The 24,099-nt window shown below is 34.3% G+C and overlaps 2 protein-coding genes and 1 long non-coding RNA gene across 5 annotated transcripts in view; 1 reads left to right on the forward strand and 2 right to left on the reverse strand.

The window, feature by feature from the left end:
- Positions 1-24,099, reverse strand: part of LOC143376213 (uncharacterized) — a 233,057-nt gene that overhangs the window by 195,440 nt on the left and 13,518 nt on the right. The gene's annotated exons all lie outside the window — the stretch shown is intronic.
- The window catches only part of LOC143376247 (uncharacterized), a 141,298-nt gene that overhangs the window by 63,114 nt on the left and 54,085 nt on the right, over positions 1-24,099 (forward strand). The window lies entirely within an intron of this gene.
- Positions 1,082-23,910, reverse strand: Hrb87f (Heterogeneous nuclear ribonucleoprotein at 87F). 3 transcript variants are annotated; one of them, XM_076826336.1, is made up of 7 exons: positions 23,741-23,910; positions 14,751-14,962; positions 14,331-14,643; positions 13,983-14,229; positions 13,740-13,889; positions 12,796-12,979; positions 1,082-2,552 (listed from the first exon to the last, which is right to left on the reverse strand). In XM_076826336.1, the coding sequence occupies exons 1-6, from the start codon at positions 23,759-23,761 to the stop codon at positions 12,828-12,830; spliced, it is 1,095 nt and encodes a 364-aa protein (XP_076682451.1). In that variant the 5' UTR covers positions 23,762-23,910; the 3' UTR covers positions 1,082-2,552; positions 12,796-12,827. The 3 variants fall into 3 exon arrangements, with proteins under 3 accessions (XP_076682451.1, XP_076682452.1, XP_076682450.1); XM_076826337.1 differs by lacking the exon at positions 1,082-2,552 and adding an exon at positions 5,803-5,944 and having other exon boundaries at positions 13,989-14,229; XM_076826335.1 differs by lacking the exon at positions 1,082-2,552 and adding an exon at positions 5,803-5,944.

Consider the following 24,099-nt stretch of genomic DNA (forward strand, 5'->3'; position numbering starts at 1 on the left):
GTACTCTGCAGCCCACACGCAACGCACACGGACGGGAGTACGAATATGCTTGCGTGCAGCGCGACGGGAAGAAAGTAGGGGACGACAGTAGGTCATAGTGGGGGGTAAGCATTTGCCCCACGTCCCCTCGACGCATGCGCGCCACGCTCAGATAGCCAGGCACGACGACAAGAGCCTTTTTTGCGTCCTAGGCGAACTTGTCAAATTGCACCCTTTATTATAATACATTCATTTGTGATTGTTGATGACCTTACTCCGATTTTTTATTCGTAATTTAAAACAGTACAGTTTGTACTATTTCATTTAAAAGATTTTTTCAAAAATTTCAACAATGAAAAGACCATTTTGCGCTCCTTGTCAACCTTACGCCCTAGGCAGTTACCTAATTTTTCAGAGTAAAGTCATAAATAATCTCAAATAAATATAATAAAGGGGCAATTTGACAATTTCGCCTAAGGCGCAAAAAAGACTTAAGCCGGATCTCTGTCAAGATTTTGCCAAAGCGGTTTTTTTCGTGCTCACGGTAAGTGCTCGCGACCATCGCGCACGTCAGTCGCACACGCAAAGGACGGAGTGTCAGACGTTCGAAAGACGAAGCGAGACAAAATATCAACTGTCTCGTACAGGCCTCGCTCGCTGTCAGTGCCTCACTCGCTATCGCCTTCGCCGGACTAGAGTGAGACAGAAGTGGTGGGGATAGCGAAAAGCCCACATCGTGTACACCAAACCGAGCCCTCAGCGAGACAATACTGTAACACAGTTTTTTGCAGTTATTAAACAAAATTTCTATGTGGAAATGTGCCCTTTTGAAAAATCAGTCCTAAAACTTTATTAACGAAAATCGTTGTAAGACCTTGCTCAAGGTACTTGAAGACAGTGGAGGTAGCGCAGAGTGAAGATCTTCGATCCTAGACCTTTCCCACCAATAGAATCAATGTTTTTTCTTTAACGCGATAGTATGTTTACATCGTGCTCATGGCACACAAATCACCAGGAGACATTACGTGTAATAAAGAATAATATTGCGCAGCTACAGTTGGTAACAGGTTTAGGGTTCTGTGTGAAGGAAAATAGCACATACATTGAGAAAAAACTTTATTTTAAATGCGGTGTCATTTAAGACTACAATGCTGAAAAGTAAATCGAATAATTAAGTCTTTTAATTGCTGCTTAAATAGTGCCAGAGATATTAATCATATTCCTGATATCAATCCTATAAACAATTTTTAAATGTTTCATACCAACATAACAGTTGTCCCATAATATTAATAAATCACATTTTATGCACTGTGTAGAAATAATAATTCGCAATTTAATCAAAGAAAGGAACCATTCAATCTACAAAGTACAAATCGAGTTTAAACAACTTCTTCGTATCTATGTGAACAGTATATAAGCATTTTATTCAATCATATAAATTATACCGAGTCCCTAATTTTGTGCATATTTTGAATGAAATTATTAAGAATATATTATTCTTCGTCGTTATTTATAATTCTTTTCTTTCATATCATTTTTGAAAATGATGTTCTCTAAACATAGGAACTGGGATACACTAGCTAGAAGAGCTTCATAAGTGATGCCGTCACTTTTGAACGTGCCTTTACCAGTTTTTAGAACTTGTTCAGAAAAGCAAGCTAATATTCCCTTTCGAGAGCATACGGTTAATATTTTACGAGATATTCACAATTTAACTTGCGCTGTGCTCTTTACCTTCTTAAGAATGTCAACTCCACATGAAAGAACTTCTGATGCAACGGTTAAATGCTTGGCAATAGAGTCTGTACTATTGTAGGCGTAAGTTCGCGTCTAGACGCGGTGATAATTATTTTTTTTTTACAGTAATTATACTAATTTCTTAAACTTGCAACCAGACAACAATGATCAATGTCTTTTTTCAAATACTTCAGGATATTAAACTAGATTTGAACATTAGTAACTCAATGTATCCCGTGCAATTACGATGATGCACGGGAATGTAATAAAAGTAAAAAATGTAGAAAAATGTATCATTATACCTGCATATCCAAATAGATTGTAATATTCTGATTTGATTGCTGTTGTTCAGTTAGAGATTGGAAAAACCTCTAATTAATGTAAAAAAAAAGAAACCACCAGCGTTGAAAGACTCAAACTAGGCCCAAAACAGTTAGCACAGATTCTACAGCCAAGGACTGGACTATTTATGCCAAAACCTTTCACTTCGGATACTTTTCTGCAGAATGAAAGCATGCCTCACACGGTGCTCATATAAATTAATTAAATATCACCTCAAATAACCGTGAAATTAAATCTAATGTCTGAAAGAAAAATGCTAACTAGAATTTATGAACTGACCCAGTAAGTGTAATATGTAATTCGCTTTAAATACCATAAACGCTTTTAAACTTTGATGCAATTCATACGCTAAATATATTTAATTACTTTGGCAATATAAAATTTTTCATACTAAACCTTTAAAAGTTTCAATGAAGTAAAAAAGATAAATTGACTTACGTTAACTTACCTCCCGTGATGACTGAGTGACAACGGTAGTTGCGACACGGAGCGCTCTGGGAGTACCAGCCCAAATGGTAAACCAGAAATTAATGAAAACGAAAGATAGCTATTAATACACAAGAAGTAAAACAAAAATAATTACTATCTCTTTATATACTTTACGTGTAAGCCAAAATATATATATATATTTATTATTATTATTTAATATATTGTAATTTTTAATATGTACACATAAACTGTAGAAATTATTAATAATAAAAGCATGATATGATATATTATGCACTTCTGTTCTAATATAAACCGGGGTACCCAACTTCGTCGTTACGAACAAGTACCAAATGTGACTTTAAATACAAAGGGAAACGTGGTTTCGACAGCAAGAATTCTCTGTACATATTAACATACTAAGAAAGTTTCATAGACGAAATGAAATAACAGACAAGGCACATACATGTGTCATCATGTAACTCTATCAGTTGCTTTCACTAAATAAAACCTGATTGTTCATAATTTTTTTTAATAGACTTCGTTCAAAAACATTATAATAATAATAAGTAATGAGTATATCAAACTCGTGACTTTTCCTACTTTATATCATTAATGTCGTGAAGATACGATATATTCTGAATTTTTTATATGTAAAGCACAATTTCACAAGATGAGACACAGCTTACTGATAGTATGTCAATAATAATTAGCTTCAATCATGATATAATAATTTACTCTTGCTTTAATCATTCGTAATGGAAAAAAATGATTGTTAACAACAGAATTCAGCTGGAATATTATAAAACATTATATCATGCACACTCTGCCATTCATCTCCCTATGTCTAAACAAATGAATCTAATATTCCTACCTGTGGTTGTACAACAGAGGCTAGCAAGAAGCCTAGCAAAGCCTAGCTTGCTGCGTAGTTCAGAATCCTTTGCTCTGCTACCTGCCCGTTTTTAGTGTCTTCTTTCATTTTTCATCCTTACTTCTAATTTCCAATTCTAAGTATCTGCCAGGTGAATCTAACTAGATGTTGGGAGTATGTTATACTCGTAAAAATGAAGACTCTACCTACCTAATTAATTGCTCCTTCGCTACCTAACAGTCGCGGTAAACTCGCAATAAGAAAATAAAATTGCACTAACTCTGTCGTCCTTGGAAAATAACTGTATGGTAAACTTAATGAACTCGTGAGGAAAGTGAAAAAAAAATCAGTTTTAGATTAAATGTGTGTGGAATAAAATTAAAAATCGATTGACGGATTTGAATGAGAAACAAAACTTATATTATAATCAGTGCTGTACAATATTTGAATTGGTACTAGATGTAATCTAGCACAGGATATTAATGTAAGAAAAATAACTGGGATACAAACTATTGCAATGCAAATATATTTAATAATTAATTTATTAAGGGTAACGAAGAAATGCTGAATAATATGAATGGTTATTCAAATAAATTTAGAAATATGTATTTCAAAAATGGTTTAAAATTTTCTTATATATGTAGCTTCCTTAAATTGTGTTTATTATAATTTTGTTTCAAATCTAGAATTTTTTAAATACATCGTTAATTATGAAATGCCAGAAACACGCATACACGAAATTTCTATTACCGTAATATTTTACTTAGTTTTATCGAACTAAGAATAAAATATTAAAAGGCATTTTATTTAAATTTATCATGCATTTGAAATGTTATTTTACTCAGCACGATCAATAATAATAACTCTTGTAATATTTATGAAATTTAACACGTGCCAAGTGTATAATTTTTTACTGCATTAATGCGTTACTTCCGAATGATCATAAAATTCAAAGAATTGCGAACACAAATTATATCTATATTCTTAAAATATAACGTAATCCGTACGTAAGTACAAATCAAATTGAATAGTATTGCCTAATTTGTCTATTTATTGCTGGCCTGCACAACACTGATTAAATGTATTATTACCTTAAGAAAGTGGATTTAATTAAGAGGGATACGAAGAAAAACTAAATAACAAACTGAATTGTATCTATTAAGAAGGGTCTATTAATCGCGATGTTGGGGAACAATAAGGATAGATACTAGCAAAAACGTGATATAATTCTGTCCACTGCTATTAAACATGGTTATGGAACAATGCTGATTGCATAAATAACGTTCAAATATGATTTTCATTTTATTTTCCATATCTTTTCTTTATTACGCGAAAGAATTGCTGGCGAATTTTTGCGCATTTCTACAATTACGACTTTATTAATATATTTTAGCAAATATAATTTTCAACAGATGTTCGTATATAAAATATCAAATTCAACGTATCCCTTCAGTCATAAATCCATGTACCTTACAAGTTATCAGAACTACACAAAATTGGTCACAAGATTTCATTATGTACAAATTATTTAATACTGTGAATACACATAATGGTGCTGCTTTCAATGGCTACACAGTTGACAGAGAATACAAATATGTTTTTTTTTTTCTATTATACATAGTATTTGAAACTTTTCATTAATATCCTTGTATATCCATTGGATGTGCCCTTATCTATCTATCTCTTCTCCCTATTCCTTTACCTCATACAAGTGCTTGTCCCTCTGACTTATCCTATACTACTGAAATTTTTATTTTATAAATTAAAGAGTGACATGGAAAAGGTTCTGGTCATTTTTATTAGCTAATTCTTAAAACATTACAACTTAAAGAATAATTAGTTAATCTAGGTAACCTTAAAAAAATGCTAACTGATATTCGTGCTATCCGACTTTCTTTTAAATTCATTGATTCAGTTCATTGACACTTTTTTCATGCGTTTTATCTTTTACCACGAGAGTTTTCGTCTACATAAGAATCGCCATCCTTATTATGAAATAAAAGTCTGCAATCAATATAGTAAAACCTAGATTCTTACATGGACCGCCATTTTAATATAAATCTTCTAAATTAGAGAAACAATCGTGCTCTCCAATGTCTATTGCATAATCCTATGTCTGTAATAATGTTCATTAATATTACAGAGGTAAACGCAGTGAAGCATTACGCACTTTAATGTTTGGATGGCACGGATGTATCCCTAGACATAGCAATCGAATGATCCAATTAACGCGTCTATTGCTTCCTAATGATGACGCGAATTAAATATTAATAATCATTTAGCCTTTTTTATTCGTTTTGTTGGATATCATATGTGCTACACGGCAAGTGCAAGCACAATCTAGAAAATTGTGATGTTGTAGTTTCACATAAATGGTCGAATATGTAAGGTATATGCGGTAGATGCTAGGTACCAAAAGAAATACAAGCAAAAGCCTCCCCTCTCACTGTGATCTAATAGATGACGCTTCTCTGTCCTGTATCCTGATTGTCCTGCCTGGTCTTGTCTCTAGCCTTATAGCCCTGCCTGCTCCAATACTAAACAGTACAGAAGTACTGGCGACTAGAAGACAAGTAGAAGGTTCACCTGAGGTTCAAAAGTCACAAATCTATTAGTTAAGATGATTGCAAATACTCAAACTGTAAGAATCTATCAATTTTCAGCTAAGAACAAAGCTATGGTATTTACTATCACAAAAAGTATCTTTGGCAACATTTATCATTATATACCTGTGCTTATAAAAATGTGTATACCTATGGAACTGTACTCAATTTTTATACTCATTGTAAACAATTAGAATGTTGTATAACGGAGGGGGCAAAAACTATCAAACCAATAACCTTACTTGCTATTGGAAACTATACTCCGTTTAACTCAAGGTGATAATGAAATAATTAATGAAATGGTAAACGGTAACGATCTGCAATTTAAGCCTCAAAATATACTGAAGATTTTTAGCTAAATGTGTAAATACTTTGTACCAAATATGTGGCAATATTTCAGTGAAAAGCGAACATGAAAAATAATACTTACATACTCCTTATATTTTTTTATTTATATAGTACAGCAGATATGAATTCGGTCAAACGATATCTTTATTATAATATCTTCGTTAATATCCCTTACTCTTATAAATATATATATATATATATATACTATTAACCGAACACTGTCCACATATTCACGCGTTGAAAATTTTCCAAATTTTTTTTCACCCACCCCGTCTTTACACTAATAGTTATAATAAATAAAGAACAGTACTACAAATATTTGTTAGTGTTCTACAAATCAAACAAATTAGAAAATACTTCGTAGCTGCTTCACATAAAAAAAGTATCACACATGGAATTGTAAACGAACTTGATGAAGATATTGCATTGTCATTTAAAATCAACACTAATGAAGATATTGCATTGTCATTTAAAATCATATAGATACTTCGTACAAGATATATAACTTTAGAAATATTCATTTGTAAAAATCGGGAAAATCTAATAGATAGTTCAATAAAGGTTTTCCTTACTGTATTAGAAGAAAGGTTGATTCAACTTAGTTTATGAAAACAAATTCCGTATGATTTCATTATATGGAATATCTCACGTGGACAATAGCTGGAATTCCTTTTTACTAAAAGTCACATAATTAAATATGGAAATACCAATATTATGATTTTCAAATGTTCTTCGGGCAAGGTATTAATTACTGGCATATAAAACTCTATTATAAAGAAATGTGTATAGATATTTTCATGAAATGCAATCCTACCACACTACAAAGGATATTAAGTAAATATTTCTGAATAATTATGATTATAAAATGCCATAAAAAAGGATGCTTTAAAACGAACTAAATGAAAGGTTCAGAACTGTTCCAAGTAGTATTAAATTTGTTATTAATTTTAAGATACCAAAGTGAATTGTACATAACTATGTTTCATGAGAGTATTTATTAAAAGTAATTACGTTATCTTGCTTCAGAGCTGGGTACTTTTGAGTCTGCTTAAAATATTGCAAATAATACTGTATATTACTTCGCCGTAACTTTGTTTTTAAAATATCGTTCCGTTACTTTATTACAAAAAGACATTTTAAGAATATTTGTGTATTTGGGAAAAAATGTAACGCAAGATATTGTTTTCAACACCTGCATGTAAATGGGTGCTTTTTTACGCCTGTTGACTTATTCGCAATTTTTTACTTTGCTCCCAAGGAAACTGGAGTTTGGCGTTACCCTGTGGTATGAAGATACATTTGTTCGACTAATCGTTATCGATCATGTGTATTTTTTTGCGAATCGCTCAGCAGGCTATCAAAAACACACCTCTCATGCAGGCGTTGAAAAAAATAATTGTGCGTGACAAGGGAGACGCGATTTTGCCACGCGTAAAATGCAAACTTCACGCTCGTCGAAATCGCTTTCTTCTCTCCCTTGTCTCGCAATGTACTATTAATCGCTCCAAAGTACTCGTTTTAAATTACATTTTAAACCTCTTTAGGCGCACTTGATAAACACACTCTTTTTGTATTATGCAATAAACAAAAATAGAATGTTTATTAAACACTTTTTACTTAGTTCACTGAATAATACTGTCTATAAACCCCTAACCCTCTTTTTTATAACACACTATATAGGAAGACTTCTTGGAATATATTTAACAAATCATATATAGATAAAAGTATAAGATGGAATACTAAAACAATTTCGTTAAAAGAAAATAATTTTATCAGCACTATATTAAAAAATGTGAAGTGTTAAGCATTAGTGCCAAGAAAATTTTAAAGGGGATACAGTATTTCCTCGTTAGCGGCTCGCTGGTCGGGACCGGCGTTGAGCCCGTATCGTGAACACCAAACCGAGCCCGTAACGATGAAATACTGTATTCTTAATTTTGTTATACTTCTGGTAATTATAGAAAACGAAAAATTAAAATTACGTTAAAAAATCTAAAATCGTTTGTTTTCAGTTATAAAACATTATGCTAAGAAAAATTGCATCTGAAGAAAATTTTGCTAACATTGTACAAGCATTGAAAACTGCTAAACGTGTTGCTCACAGCACCGCTGGTATGTGGGTCAACGAAACACCAGCGATTTTTAAGAATTAAAACCTGTTGCTGCAGTAACAAATAACCGTGTGAATTTTTTCGAAACATTTTGAATGTTTTTTATTTAATGTTTCATGTTCAATTTCGAACAGTTATCAACAGATAAACTGATGAAGTACATTTGGGCGAGATACAGTCTGCCACACGGCTCCGTACTTTAAGATGTGAGTGGTCCTTGAAAATTCGGGGTAGAAAAGTGTCTTCTACTACGCTGGTTAACACTTGTGACATTTTAGTTTGTGATTCCGTAGAAAACATGAGATTTTTTAAAATGAGAGCTACGTATTTTTTGTGGTTTTTGCAGGACGTGGAAAGAAGAAAAGAGCATAGTAACGTTGGACAGGCCTGCACAATCATGTGATGCGAATCCAAACGACAACGTTTGGGGTTTCATAAAGCAAAAGCTTCAAGGAAAACGAATATTCACGGTCAAGCAGTTATCTAAAAAACATTGAGAAATATGGTCTATATCTTCGGAGTATGCAAGAAAGTTAGTTGAAAGCAGACCTAAACGGTGCCGAGCGATTATCGACAACACCAGAGACTGAACTATATATAGGGTCAGCGTTTCATCCTGCAACCCGCGCTCGCGCGAACAGGTACAATGGCAACAGCGCCTCACGGACGCATTCCACTACAAGCATGCACCGACCCGGCGTTCGGAGAGCTGTCAGCGACCGCTGGACAGCAGTAATGCCCAAGCTTCGATGCAGAACGCGCGGGCTCGATTACCTGGGCCGGGAAATTCCGAATAGCTCTTTGCCACGTTAATTTGAAAGAGACCATCCCAAAATTCTCGAAGCTCGGGCATCACTGCTGTCCAGCGGTCGCTGGCAGGTCTCCGCTGGGCCAGTGCATGGTTGTAGTGGAATGCGTCCGTGAGGCGCTGTTGCCATTTTACAAGTTCGCGCAAGCGCCGGTTACAGAGAAGAACGCTGACCCTGTACTAGGCAATTTCGTATTAACTCGTTAAACGTACTTTTTTTTGGCAATATAGACTTTTTTTAAATCTAACGATTCCTTTCGGAGATACGAACAACACCCTCTTATGGGATAGACTGTAATTATTAATTCGGACAATGCTGACTGTTTTCTCTGTCTCTCTGCATTATTACTGTACTACCCATTTATCTAATCTCATTTTATGACGAATTCATCTCCAGTAAGCTCGGCATTGTATAATATTTACTTTTGCAGTGGACTGATATACCTGGCAGGTATGTTGTTACGTATTGCACAGCAGCAAATGAAAGAAATAAATATATATGAAAAAATATGAGGCCCTAATTTTGATGACTGATTTCAGCAACCAACAAATATGCAAACAAGTATTACACCCTTGAATTAAATTGTGCAGCAGCTACAGAGTTAGTCAACTAAAAGTAACAAGGTACAACATGTACGGCTCATATTATCTGAGGTAGTTACTAATGAAGATAAATTTCATTACTATATGAAGTGCTAGATACATTATATAAGATTGCAGAAAAATTTTTCTACTTAAGTGCGATCATACCATGTTTACATCGGTTTGTAATCAGTTTGACTAATTTGCACGCTGAAAATAATGCATGCTATGGATATTTAGTAGGGCCATATCTTCTGTATCTATGTTGCCAAATTTGTAAACCTAAGGTGCAAACACATCGAAATCAAGCACCAATTTTACAAGCTTGGTTTGGAGATTTAAGAACTTGCTGTGATTGCATGACGCTGCTTAACAGTAGTGGAGAAAACACGTCGTTATAAAGGAACCTTGCTTGTCAACGATGAACAATTATTTTCTTCTGCTACACTGTTATGCCTCAAGACAAAAATCTAGAACTGATAGACCCATTAGAATGATGAATTTTCCTAACAGTGGACTATAGTAAAGATTTCTTGAAATATAATTTCTAAATTGTTACTAAATACATCTTTGAAATTCAGTTCTTACGAAATTACTGCACCCTTATGTATTGTATTAAAAACGATTAATAAAGTACTCCCTTATCATTAAACTAATATAATTTTGAAATATTAAAAGTAAATAGCGTAACAATTTTGTTGCATTACTGCCTCTGAATGAAATGTATTAAAATGATTTTATTATTTGGAATTCCTGTTATTTTAAATATATCGATATTTTGTTCAATTCCACATAATATTAGTGGTAATAAAAAAGTGAAAGTTGCAATTCATTTTCAAATCAAAATTGCCCAGCTCTGACTTGCTTTCACGTAATGTTTTATTTAATACTAGCTGAACCCGATACCCGGTTTCACTTGGGAATTATTTATGTTTCCAAAATAAAGAAGCCGAAAAAATAGCCCATAATCTAATCTATGACGCATGTAATATATATTCAAAACTTCATTAAAATCCGTTCAGCCGTTTAGGCGCGAAAGAACAAACAAACAGGCAACGTTTCATGTTTATATATTAGTAGGAATTCAAATCATGAAAAGAGTAGTTTGTCCGAAATCCTATCTGGTACCATATATTTAAAATTATATTAATCTGGAAACAATACTTCTTATTGTTTCATTTGAACAGTTATTCTATCTCACGAAGTGAAAAATGATCTATATGATTGTTTGTTTTATCTTTATTGTTCCCAAATTATTACTGGAATTTGGTTTTTAGCAAATTTTATTACGAATTTGATTATTAATGTGGCCTTTACGTTAAAAATTAAATTCCTTGTGAGAATCCTTTGTCATCAAATAGATAAATTTATTACTTTCAGTCGACGCGAACCAGTACTTTTTGTATGAAACCAGGCTTAAAATGTAGGAGTCAATTAACTTCTTTATAATCTGAGGAGTTTTCCAATAGTACAATAAGTGTAATAAAGTGGCTTACAACCAGGGAGAATGCTATAAGGGGTGCAATGTTTCTATTTATTGCAGATCTTTGTAGATGGAAAATGTAGGTCATGTACTATCATTTCTAATGAGAAGTTGGAAATACCTAATAGCAGAACTCGTTTTTTAAAAATCTTTAACTCTGTAGAACAGGCTTGGGGATTAAGTGAACACGGCGCGGCCGATTTTCAGAGGCAACGCCTCCTTTCTCCCGCCGCGCGTCTTGGCCTCCCCGCGGCGGCCTAGGAGCTTGGAGCGCCTCAGACCCGTACCACGTGAACGGCGCGTGGTGCGCTGACAAAACAAAAACGCATCGAAAATCGTGCTCTCTGGGACGATGTGGAAACCTATTGATACAATGTCGCCCCAATGCGCCACGCGTGGTTCACATGGTACGGGCCTGAGGCGCTCCAAGCACCTAAGGCCGCCGCGGGTACCAAGACGCGCCTTAATTCCCAGGCCTGATGTAGAAAGTGACGTGAAATTGAAGAACACGTCCATTACAGGATTTACAACAATTCTCCTGGTTGCAATTTACAAGCCATTAGCTGAGACCATTGTGGTATTTACAAACCACGGAAAGTTTAACAAAATCCGAACAATTTGGAAACTTAATATTTGAAACTATTTTTTTGTGAAAATGATTAAGCATTGGCAACTAATATTCTAGAAGTTAATTAATAAATTTCTATATGTTAGACCCGGTTTCATTCGAGAAGTACTAAGTACAAGTGCATAGACCAAAAGCAATATCAAATATGTCAAACAATTTGAAAAATAAGAAACAGAAGATTGAAACACGGTAAAACAGAAAGTTTCTATAATTGACATATATTTTTACTGACAATACGTCAAGTAATTTTATACCCGCATTATTGCCAATTACTTGGTACAATTTAAGTGTAAACTGTTATGATGTGTTTTCGGTAAAATGACTCGATCACAAAATACTCCTATAATGTATCCAAATTATTCGAACAGGAAATACCGAGCTACTAATTACATTGAGTATAAACATTTTTCCTTCAAACTTTATATATTATAAAGTAGCAAGTATACACCTAGTTATAATAATAAATACATACAGCTTCTAATTCAACCCTTTTCTTTAATACCTTTCCTCTGTTGTACCACTTATCTATGACCCCACTTGATTTAAAAGACAAATTACTGTGATTGCAGCTCCGACATAATTAGAACTATAAAGTTTACTTCCTTGAAGTTTAATTAAGCATATGGAATTGTCTAATACCTTTATCAAGAGAGAATAAAATTTCGCATAATACTTATTTTTATAACTAAATAGTAAAGTTTCGTCTGACGTATGTAATACTAAATATTACATATAAATACAATTAAAAAATGGTATCTATTGAAAGAAAACTAGTTCTCATAGTAATAATATTCTAATTTGCATGTGTTAAAGTTGTACATTATTTTAATAATCCCAGATAGAGTAGTAGTGATTGAATTAAAATTATGCTTACCATGCGAGGGAAGCACCCATGGGTAAAGTGATTTAGTATCTCCTTCCACCACCGCCGCCTCCACCTCCCATGTTTCCACCACCAAGAGAACTACCGCCGCCATAGCCTCCTTGATTGCCATAACCACCGCCGCCGCCACCACCGCCTCCGCCTCCACCACCGCCGCCAGAATTTCCACCAGGACCTGTAATTTATTTAAATAAATCACAAAATTAATAAAACGCGAGTTATGTATTAAAGTGACAAATATTGCATATTGATGCTAATATAGCATTGGACAAACAGCTCTAACACTACTAGGAGAATGTGAAACATTTAGTAAGCCTATAATTTTTTTTTAAAAAAACTAAATGTTTTTATAGTTTAATACTTCTGTTTGTCACTGAAATAAAATACTTTCAACATTTTTTTCGAAATAATTATTTTTGTAAGAATATAATTTTGTAAAATCATAATTCATACTTTAGGAATAACGTGAACAAACTGAATGCACAGAAAAGAGAATAGAAGAAATGGACAGAAGCACCCCTCCTCTCTCCAACATCGCGCCGTATGTGTTAATTTAAGTTATACGTTTTAAGTAAAACTATTTGCAGCTGCTGGAATCATAGCAGTTCTTAATACGAATCTTGCCGAAACGTGATTCAAAATTCGAAACCTAACTCGCACTCCATTATAAACGTTACCGTTACATAAAACTGAAATTTTTAAACTGAACGCTCCTTGTGCAACTGGCTGCAATTATTAAATATAATAGCATCGGTTATACGTGGAATAATATGATTAAATTTATATTGTACAAAATAATTAAACGAAAATCAAGTTGCTCAAGGTGCGTAACAGACGCGTTGGCTTTTGAGAAGGACAGGAGCAACCTTTCCCACCAAAGGATGGTAGCCGTCTCGACTATCCAGACTGATGGTCACTAGGACCCATATCAATACCATAGGGAGCAGGTCTTCCTCCGGAGTTGAAGTTATTCCGAACTGGACCACCGCCATATCCTTGCTGATAACCTCCTCCAAAGTTGTCGTTACTCCAATTTCCACCGCTGTTGTACCCTCCTTGGCCGCCTTGGCCTCCCCATCCGCCACCTTCAAGATACGTTTATTAAAATGTGCTCGAAAGTGAATAAGATATAACGTGGGGCTCTTAGTAAGCTAAGAAAGATTTATTTTTCTGCGAACCTTTACCTTGATTCTGATTCTCCCAAGGACCGTTACCGCCCCAACCTCCTTGATTACCTCCACCATAACCACCTTGATTACCACCATTATTCCAATCTCCACCACCGCCACTTCCTCGTCCTCCCCAATTACCACCCCCCTGATTACCACCGCGAGGTCCTCTTCCAACGTTTTGACCTCCTCTGCTACCACCGCCACCACTACCGCCGCCGCCGGACGCAGAGGCCATTTCCGCCCTGCTTAAAGCCTGCGAGAAAAATAATGGAATAATTTAAGAATCTTGTAACGCAATATTTATTCGTCAGGAACTCGCGGCGTGTTCGGCTTGCGTGCAAAGTCACAGCTTACCTTTTTAACATCTACGTGCTTGCCACGTATTTGGTGGTTACGTTGCAAACAAATTTTATCAACGGGGTCATAATCGTCGAATTCAACGAAGCCGAAACCGCGTTTTTTGCCTGTTTCCTTGTCAGTAACAATGCTGATTGAATTTATGCTACCGTAACTTTGAAAATATTGTCTAAGATCTTCTTCTTCGTGGTCATCTTTTAAACCACCAACAAACAACTTTTTTACTGTTGCGCCGGCTTCTGGTCTACCAATCTCTTGCCTAGGAACCGCTCTTTTCGGTTCCACTACACGTCCGTCTACTCTATGCGGCCTATGATTCAGAACATACAAGTATAATGTATATACAATCGATATTTAGTATTAATTACAATATTTTATAACACATGTACAATCAAAACAAGTTCCAACACGTCCCACCTTGCGTTTTGAGCATCATCCACCATGTGAGCACGAGAGTAAGTAATAAATCCAAATCCTCTAGACCGCTTGGTTTTTGGGTCTTTCATAACAACTACATCAACAATTTCTCCCCATTTTTCAAAATGTTTCTTTAAAGAATCATCTGTGGTTCTATAGTCCAAACCACCAATGAATAACTTTCTAACATGTTCTGGTTCGTTTTTCCCATCCTGAAACAAAATTTGTGTACAATTTAAAAATTTGTATTTTATGTCACTTCGTGTCAGCAATAAATTATGCCTTGTACATATTAACGAGAATTAATACCAATCGACATTAAATAACGTGATACTGTAATGAGAAAGGAGATAAGATATCTAAATGCTGATAAATATTAATTTCAAATTACGAAAGAATTAAATATATCGGAAGTTACTTTAAGAACAAATCCTTTCCTTATACAGTAGCATCTATTTATGATAATTGTGCATCATGTAAATTGTAAATGCATATAATAATTATTTATATGTAGATAGTTTACAATTTAATATAGTTCGGTTGAAAAGCAATTGTAACTTCAATAAATACACAATAACAAATAAAAGAGACAAATCACTAAGCAATTCATTTTAAAGAAACATAACATTTAATACATTCTATTATGATAAAAAGTGTTAGTATAGCTATTTTATAGCAAGTGATCGTGGCAAACTATTTTTCAAGCTACTTGTAGAACAACGAAAAGTTTATTAACTATTAGTAGGTATGCCTATATCCAAATTAAAAATTAGAAATAATTGCATTATTGCCAATGTTAAGTATGTCTGTCTAATAATGTTAGACCTTAAGGTATTTATATTACTTTTCATGATACGAAACGGTATCTCAGAGAAGAATAAATAAGTAGACTGCAGATATTTATGACAATATATATTTTGAATGAAATAAAAAATTGGCCTTTAAGTCCAAATGTTTTATCACATTTGGAGGACAACGTGAAGTGTTATAAACTGATTTTCAGTGAAACTTTTTAGGTAGATGGAAAATTGAAAATGCATGGCATACATACAGCCATTAACAAAGTTACGAAATACAGTATTACCTCCACAATTGAAACTGGCGAAGGACAGGCCAGTTTCAACTACGGAATCGGGTAGCCTATTCGGCTTGCCTTTATTCTTTGCCGCGGCACGTGAGAGGGACTGCGAGTAACTGAGGTGAATTACAATGCCGTCTCACTCGTTCTCAACCCCTCTCAATCGCCGTGGCAATTACAAAAGAAGTAGATAGCAGGGACGGCGGATTATCATTCGCGGAATGATAAAACGAAACGTATCTCACTTGTGGAGGCAGTACAGTAGTTAACAAAAGTATTTATCGATAAAGATCATGTTTTACTCGTTGGCGCATTAAGTGTTCCTGACTTCAAACTTCTTTCAAGTAAGATGATAACTGAATGCAGAATTTACAGCTCCGAAAATGTTCCATCTTCTACAAAAACTGGTTGCTTTGGGTATCCGCTAGAATTGTTTTCAAAATTGAATCATTTTTGTATCTAAAACTATTAATACTTTTCTTCCTTAAGAACATTTTATTTAAAATAGATTTTTAAACACAAATAGTTATAGAGGTACTCAATTAATGGTAGTAATACAAATCACCTTAAATATTCCTTTTGCCAAATAAGAGCTGTTTTATAATTTGTTGAGATTTATATTTCAAATCTCGCGGTTCAAGGCACACGCATTAGGGCGGGGCGCCACCGTCTATATCACGCTAGATTTATGTACACGTTGTTTCAGTGTTACCAACCACCCTACGGATTTTTCCCTAGATCTACGGGATTTTTTACTTTATCTACGGATCTACGGATTGTAAACTGAAATCTACGGATTTTTTACCTTAAATTATTTAATACTATTAATATGTATAATTTTAAAACTAAGGTAATTCGAAATTGATAAAACAAAAGATTCTGATTCTGATTAAAGAAATCATTTACTGCTTAATTTGACCCATTGATTTTACGACCCAAACCGCCGATTTACTGCGGGTAGCTAAATTCCACTTCACTATAAGAGCTTTTCATCGCACTTAATCGCTGGAATTCAAGCTATTATTTTCTAGTTCTACTACCCTGCATTTTGACCGAGTACAATAGGAATTAGCAAAGTTGATTTCAGAATCTTTGTATGTGAACTTTTTTAATTCCTTTTTGTGAATTTACGTCGGGGCGAAAGACTTTGGCGAAAACGACTTTCGGAGAAACATTATTTTTGGGAAAAGCTCTTGTACTGAAGTGGAATTAGTCAACGATTTCACAACTTTTGCACGTGAACTTTTTTCGTAATTTGTGAATTTTTGTTGCGACAATAATTTTTTTGAGGATGTTAGGGGAGGGTATATATATATAATATTTCTAGAAAGGATTTGGGAAAGGACGGTTTCCATGAGCAAGGGAATTAGCTTCTTTCATACATGTAATAATTAACACTTAGGAAGAAAATCTGTAGATCGACGGATTTTTCAAAGGGGGATCTACGGAATTCTACGGAATGTTGAACTCTTCTCTACGGATTTTCAAAAATCTGATTTGACAACACTGCGTTGTTCACCCTTTTTTTCTTTTGTATTATTCTCTTACGTGTATATGCGTCTTGCATATATAATAAATTAACCGTAATTCTTACACACAAGTGTTTGCCTTATTATATTCCTGGAGAGGAATCATTGAATTCAATCTGGTACCCCAGAGCATAGAAATTCCAACATAATTCAATCACAACTAACATAACATGATTATGTATTTTTCTAAAATTCTTAGAACTATGACTATCAATCCTGTTTAGACTATTATTCTTGAAAATAAATAATAACAGTATGCATGATGGGAAAATTAACTCCAGAATTACAATTCGTCATAATTTGTACTGCGTACGAATTCAATCAATCGCAGAACTATAATTATATTTTTATTGTAAGTACATATGGTTGTTACTATTGTTCTGAATTTTTCAGCACCATGGTTAAAAAAATGAAAACCTTTTTTTTCTTCGTTTTTTACGTGTCAGAGTAACTTATACGTCGTATTTTCATTGATCTTCAATGCTTTCCATAGAGCAAAAAGCAACATAGGAATTAAAGAAACTAAATAAACCCAATATGACCCTAACGGGAACTTGGAATTTCGAGGCTCGATCCCACGTTCAAAAAGTCCGCACCAGTTTACCAGTTCGTAACTCTATCGCTGCACCATCGACGCAGTTAAAAATATGATAGATATTTTAGAATGCCATATTACGGAATATGTAGTTTCAATTAATTGGGTTTATTTAGTTTCTTCAAATCCTATATTGTTTTTCTGTATGTAAACACATTGAAGATCGTATAAAACCCTTAGTTCGTAAAGTACGACGTTTAAGTTACTCTGACACATAAAATGCGACGAAAAAATCGGTTTTTAATTTTTATTTTTACCGCGACGCACCAAAAAGAGAAATCTGAAGAAAAAATCAGGGCAATAGTAATAATGATGTATATACTTTCGGTAAAAATATAATTATAGTCCTGCAATTGCTTCAATACACACCCGGCACTTTTTAGCATTTTTTGCGATTTTTATTTTTCAGAACTAGGATTTGAAATTTAAAAATCTGAAAAAATTCACTAATATGTGCCTTTATGGTACACTACCCCACGAGTCCAGATACAAAGCTGAAAGTTGCTACAGGTCAAATGCTCACCGCAAGTCAAATTCGGTTTAGGGGCACATTTGACCACCTTAACCGGCTATACCCTTTGACAATCTACAGGGTGTTTACAAAAATGTGGCACATTTTTTCAGAGTTGGTTCTACTCGCCAAAATAATAAAGCAAGTTGGTATAATATGTAAAATATGTTGGATAATGCTTAGTTTTACAATTATAAGCATTTTTGTATTCCGTAAAACACCTGCCCGGAATGCCTATTAAAGGGCAACCGGCTGACAGGCGCGTTTGACAGTTGGCCTAAATAATATACTGTATTTTAATCCATATCCTTTCCTTCTCGCCTTTAAAAGAACAAAGGTGAAATGATAATCGATATATCGATCCGCGGAAACACAGCTGGGCTTTAATAGGCGTTTCGAGCCCGTGTTTTACAGAATATGGAAATGCTTACACCTGCAAAACTAAGCATTATTGGACATATGCGTTCACCAACTTGTTTTATTATTTTGGTGAGTAGAACCGATCCTGAAAAAAAAATGTCCCATATTTTTATAAACACCCTGTGTACCAAGCTTTTAAGTTTAAACATTTTTCTAAAACATTAGTAAACCATGATAGTTATAATTCTTTACAATATACAATATAGTTTTATCAGGGAGTCCAGATCCATATAATTTCGGTCACGGTCACTAGAGACGACAGAAATGGCATTTACGGTCGTCCCGATTGAAATTGGTGTGCGGTAATCGGTCCAGAGTTTCCTCCCAACCGAAATTGGTGAGCGAAATTCTCTCGGGATTACGGTCAACTGAAAAATTTTCACAGATAGAGATACAGTCAATCTAAATTGTTGAAAGATACAAGGCATACGGTCAACCAGAATTCATGAGAGATAGGAATACAGCTGATTCTAACTTGTGAGAATTTGTTACGATTGCGAATCACAACCCGCAAGTCGTGACCTCCTGACTAAAATTTGTAAATAATTTTCATTGTTGTTTATCACGTTTGTAACGTTACCTTTAATCCTCTGCATTCCACGGCGAAATACACAGTATACACGAAATAAATTTATAATAAATTTTGGGGCGTAAAGGGTCGATGCTAATATCTCCTATTTAAATTAACTACTTCTAATAAAATAATACATCATTTAGGATTTTTTAAATACAACAATGTCTCGTTAGATTGACGCCGCTTGGGGAGGACAGTAACAAATAACTGCAAGGGTCTGCTTTGAAGAAGTCCGAGCCCCGTTACACGAGTAACAAGAACAGCGCATCTTCCTGATCCATTGAACTGGGTCGAACGAACCCAAGACCTGCCTGACCATTCCTCTCAGAATTACAGGCAAAATATCTCTCAGCATTCCTCTTATCTGACAATACAGTCAGAAATTCCTAACCAAAATGCAGTCGGTCATGCATTTTAGGTTTCGTCTTGCGTTCTCGCATTAGTACAGTCAGAATTTCTCTCATTCCTCATTAACAGGGTTGCCACCTCATCACCATATAAATCCCCAAGTACCACGCATTCCAACCCGAAGATTCAAATATAAACCCGAAGATGGAAAAAGCAGAAAAAGTTTTGTCCTCGAATATCCGGAAAACAAATGTGCAATTCTGTTAAGCTCAAACAATTCAGGATTTAAAAATATATATTTTTTTAATTCATAACTTTTATTGTATATAAAATTCATACCATTGTATAATAGCACAATTTCTTATTATCTCATTTTTTTCTACAACCCGGAGATTTTTCCAGTCAAACCACAGCGCGGAGATTTGCTTCAAAACCCGCAGTCCCCAGGCGAAAACCGGAGAGGTGGCAACGCTGCTCATTACGGACAGAGGTTATCGAGACAAATGTAACTGCTCATGAATTCTGGTAATTGATTTGGTTCCGAATCCCTGGCTTTTATTATATTCTGCTTTGTATTCCACTATGCAACTCTCCTTTAGTAAACCGATGATACACTGCTAAGGAATAAGTGACATCTTTTAGAAAATTGTGATAATAAGTGACAATGATTTTTTATTAACCCTAGAGTGGACGTGCGTGCTGCAATTTGGTAGGGTGGATGTACCAGTAAATGAACACGTACCAGTGAATGGACATTTTTTATTAAAACGAGTAAAATAAGTTATTAAAAGAAGCAACTAATTAATTAGAGACTTCTTGTAATTTCTTGCTTCAGATCCAAACAATGTTTGCAGCACGTGGAGTCAATCGCGCTGCAAACATAATTTTATAATAGTGTTCATTCATTAGCCTTAAGTGTTCATTTATTGTTGCGTTTACCCTAAACATTGAGCTCTTCGATTTGGGAGACCGACTGAAATTAAGTGGAAACAAATTTTTTTCCAGGTTGAAATATTACAATTTTAGTAATAGCAATTACTAATGTATAGAATAATAACTCGTTAACCAAGAGAATATATGTACGTAAAGAAGCAAATAAGTGTGCCTTTCTTTTTACTTTATGACTTTGCCTTTATTCAAGAAGTCTGAAATATAATAAAACAAAATGTTTTTAAACAACAGCATTTTTTTCAATTTTGCTTCGATTTTGGTTCTTGGATTTTTTTATTTCATGGACTAAAATATTCGGATATTATTCCGAAAGGGACCGGCGGCCGATCGAGATGAGGTTTGGGGGGAGGGATGGGCTGTGTGGACTCTAAATCTAAAATTGTAACTTCGGGTATTTATAGGTTTCCGAAATATTAATAAAAAAATATTGTTAATTTTTTTTTGGACATTGGTGCAGACCTCCCCCCCCCCTCTACCCGAAAACCCTCCATTCCCCCAATTTTTTTCATCAAAACTGAAATCGGTTCGCTACCATGCTTTACGCCCCCCCCCGCACTAATATACCCCGAACCAGTACTAATACCCGGGACAATTTGGAAAGTGGAATGCGTTGTGTTGGTAGAAGTCAACAGAAATATTGTTAAGAGGAGGGACCATGGTAAAGTGATTAAAAAGAATCGGTAAGATGTACCTTTTAATGCACAATTACCCCTGTATCTTTTGAACGCATTAATTGCCGAAGCTAAAATCTTATATTTGGGGTCTTTCCACACCTCTTGTAATACCCACCAAGTTTCATCTCGATTGGCCACCGGTCCCTTTCGAAAGTACAGCCAAATATTCAGCTAGAGCGAAAACAAGTACTAAAATTTCAGCAATAAGAAACGTATTACCTCCTAGACACTTAAACGTTTAAATCCTTGAATTTCTAACATTAACGGGGTCATTGTCCAGGCCTCTACTCACACTGGATTTGTACACGTGCCTATAGAGGTGATGAGATTCTCACAGGAATAAACATACCGTTTTATTTACTAACCATTGTACATCGTTGTCCTTGTAATGTAGGTATACGCCGGGAATCCACCAGGAAGCTAAGCTATGCGATGCTATGTTTTAATATAGCTTTCGGTGGAAACGGTTCCATAAGAATGTATTGAAGCTAATTTTTTTAAAACAGAGCATGGCATAGCATAGCTTAGCTTCCCGGTGGATTCCCGGCTATACTCTTATATTTTAAATATCAGAGGAATAATATATTCCTGTTCACTTTTAATTCTCCAATATCTTCTCTTACTAATTCAGTTTATAAATCTTATTGTAATATACTACAAACAAATCAATGAGAAAGTCAGTGTAAGCTGCTGGAAAAGGATGATTACAAAACTAATAACTTAAGGTTGGAAAACGGAAGTAAATCCCAAACGTAAAGTGTGTAATAAAGCACTGGGTGCAAAGTGTGTCAGAGAATATAACAGTTGAAAATAAAAATATTTTTAAAGCAGAGACTGTTTACATTAGAATTGTTAATGTTATCTACTATATCCATTGAAGACTTAATTCATATTGCAATAGTATTTAGGTATCAACCAAAAGTGCTATAAATTCTAGGCCAGTAATAATTCACTGGGACGTAATCAACTTACAAATAACGACTGTCTGAGCTACTGTGGCTTGTAAACAAAGCATGGGACAGGATAATATGTTATCAGTTTAGAATATAAGTTACTAGCTTTACTAATCGGCTTCGCCTGAAATTTAGATTTTGATTTTATAGAGAAAAAATTTTTTTTAGGCTTTTTTGTGAAAATAGTCACATTTATCTGGATTAGCCAGGCATAATTAGCTGAAGTACATTTCGTGACCCCAGAGTTTACCGTTCAAAAGTTTTTAGGCAACAAACACAAACATACAATACAGTTTCTGCTTTATAATATAAGATTATCTCTTACTTCGCACATTCAAAGCATACCTTCATTATCCGGAACTACAATGTTAAATACATGTATAAATAATATACATTCATATCAATAATCAAATATCAAGGAAAGCGTACTTAAATTCAATAGCTGAACTGTTATGATCTCCACTTATCAAAAAAAAGTTCAGTTCACTGAATGGAAGGTTACATATACAATCAATAAAATTTAAACTTGCAAAATCAAGCACGGAATTTAAGTATAACTTGTTTTTTTTTATTTTTCGTTTAAATAATTATTCATTTATAAGAATAGCGTTCTCTTTTTTAGAAATAACCGTATATGAACACCGGAAAAACAGAATTTCGGGTACAAAAAACTTTACTCTCAATATAATATAACGATTATAAGGAAAACGCTACGATGTTTCTCGAAATAATACAAGTACTTTATATCAACATGATAACGTAGTATACAGTTGTAATACGGTTATCACTACTGAAAGTTGTTAGAATTTTTCATAAATATTTATTGAATTCCTGCTGAAATGTAGTAGGTACAAGATTCGAGAGTACAGAATAAACGCATCGTTTTCGAGATTCTCGAATGGCGTAGCGTCAGGGCACGCCATGCCATAAACGAGCAGTACAACACAACACATGCATATATCCGCGTATCGTACATTTATATATGTATATATGTACACTTTGGAAGTTTATAATTTATAAAAAATATATCTTAACAACTATATTCAAATAATTTACACAGTTTATTATATCGAAACATAGGTTTATTGATACGACCGAAAATTCAGAGAATATCAATCGTACCTACAAACTGCGAATAATAATACTGATCGCGAAACTCAGAAATAATTATTATACAAGGAAAATCAGTTGGAATAAATAAAATTATCGTACATTTTACGATACGCACGCATAAGTGTACAAAATGAAGGGTGAACTCAGATTACGTATTTACGTTATTGGCCTGTGTAAATTATTTACATAAGTTTATAAGCAAAATCGACAAGACATATACGCACTAATTTAATTATTTACTTACATCATGATCCATTTTAACCATTTTGGGCAATATAAAAGCGTCAGGTATTCTCCGCTCCTCCAAACACGAAGAATCTCACTACACTTGTCCCGACTTGTCCTGCGAAGAAATGGAGGTCGCGCACGTCGCCCAATCGATTACTAGTCCTTTCAAACACCCATGTAAACCCCAAATGCGCAACAACCGTACGAATACTGTGAGCATGCGCATTAACTTACACTTTTCTTATTTTAATATTTCCACTGTAATTCTTTAATGTATTTGCACGAAATATTATCTAGAAAATTATCGCACACCATATTGCGTGTATTTTAATATATTTCAATCGTTCATAATAAAAAATGCTTCCATGTCAAAAA

This window comes from Andrena cerasifolii, chromosome 14, assembly GCF_050908995.1.
Source record: "Andrena cerasifolii isolate SP2316 chromosome 14, iyAndCera1_principal, whole genome shotgun sequence".
NCBI classification, from domain to species: Eukaryota; Metazoa; Arthropoda; class Insecta; order Hymenoptera; family Andrenidae; genus Andrena; species Andrena cerasifolii.

Excerpts from the sequence above, each read along its gene's own strand:
- Hrb87f (XM_076826336.1), bottom strand. The coding sequence starts at position 23,761 with ATGGTTAAAATGGATCATGAT. Across the intron at positions 14,963-23,740 it reads TGGTTAAAATGGATCATGAT|GATGGGAAAAACGAACCAGA; the intron begins GTAAGTAAATAA and ends ATTTTGTTTCAG. Across the intron at positions 14,644-14,750 it reads GATGATGCTCAAAACGCAAG|GCCGCATAGAGTAGACGGAC; the intron begins GTGGGACGTGTT and ends TCTGAATCATAG.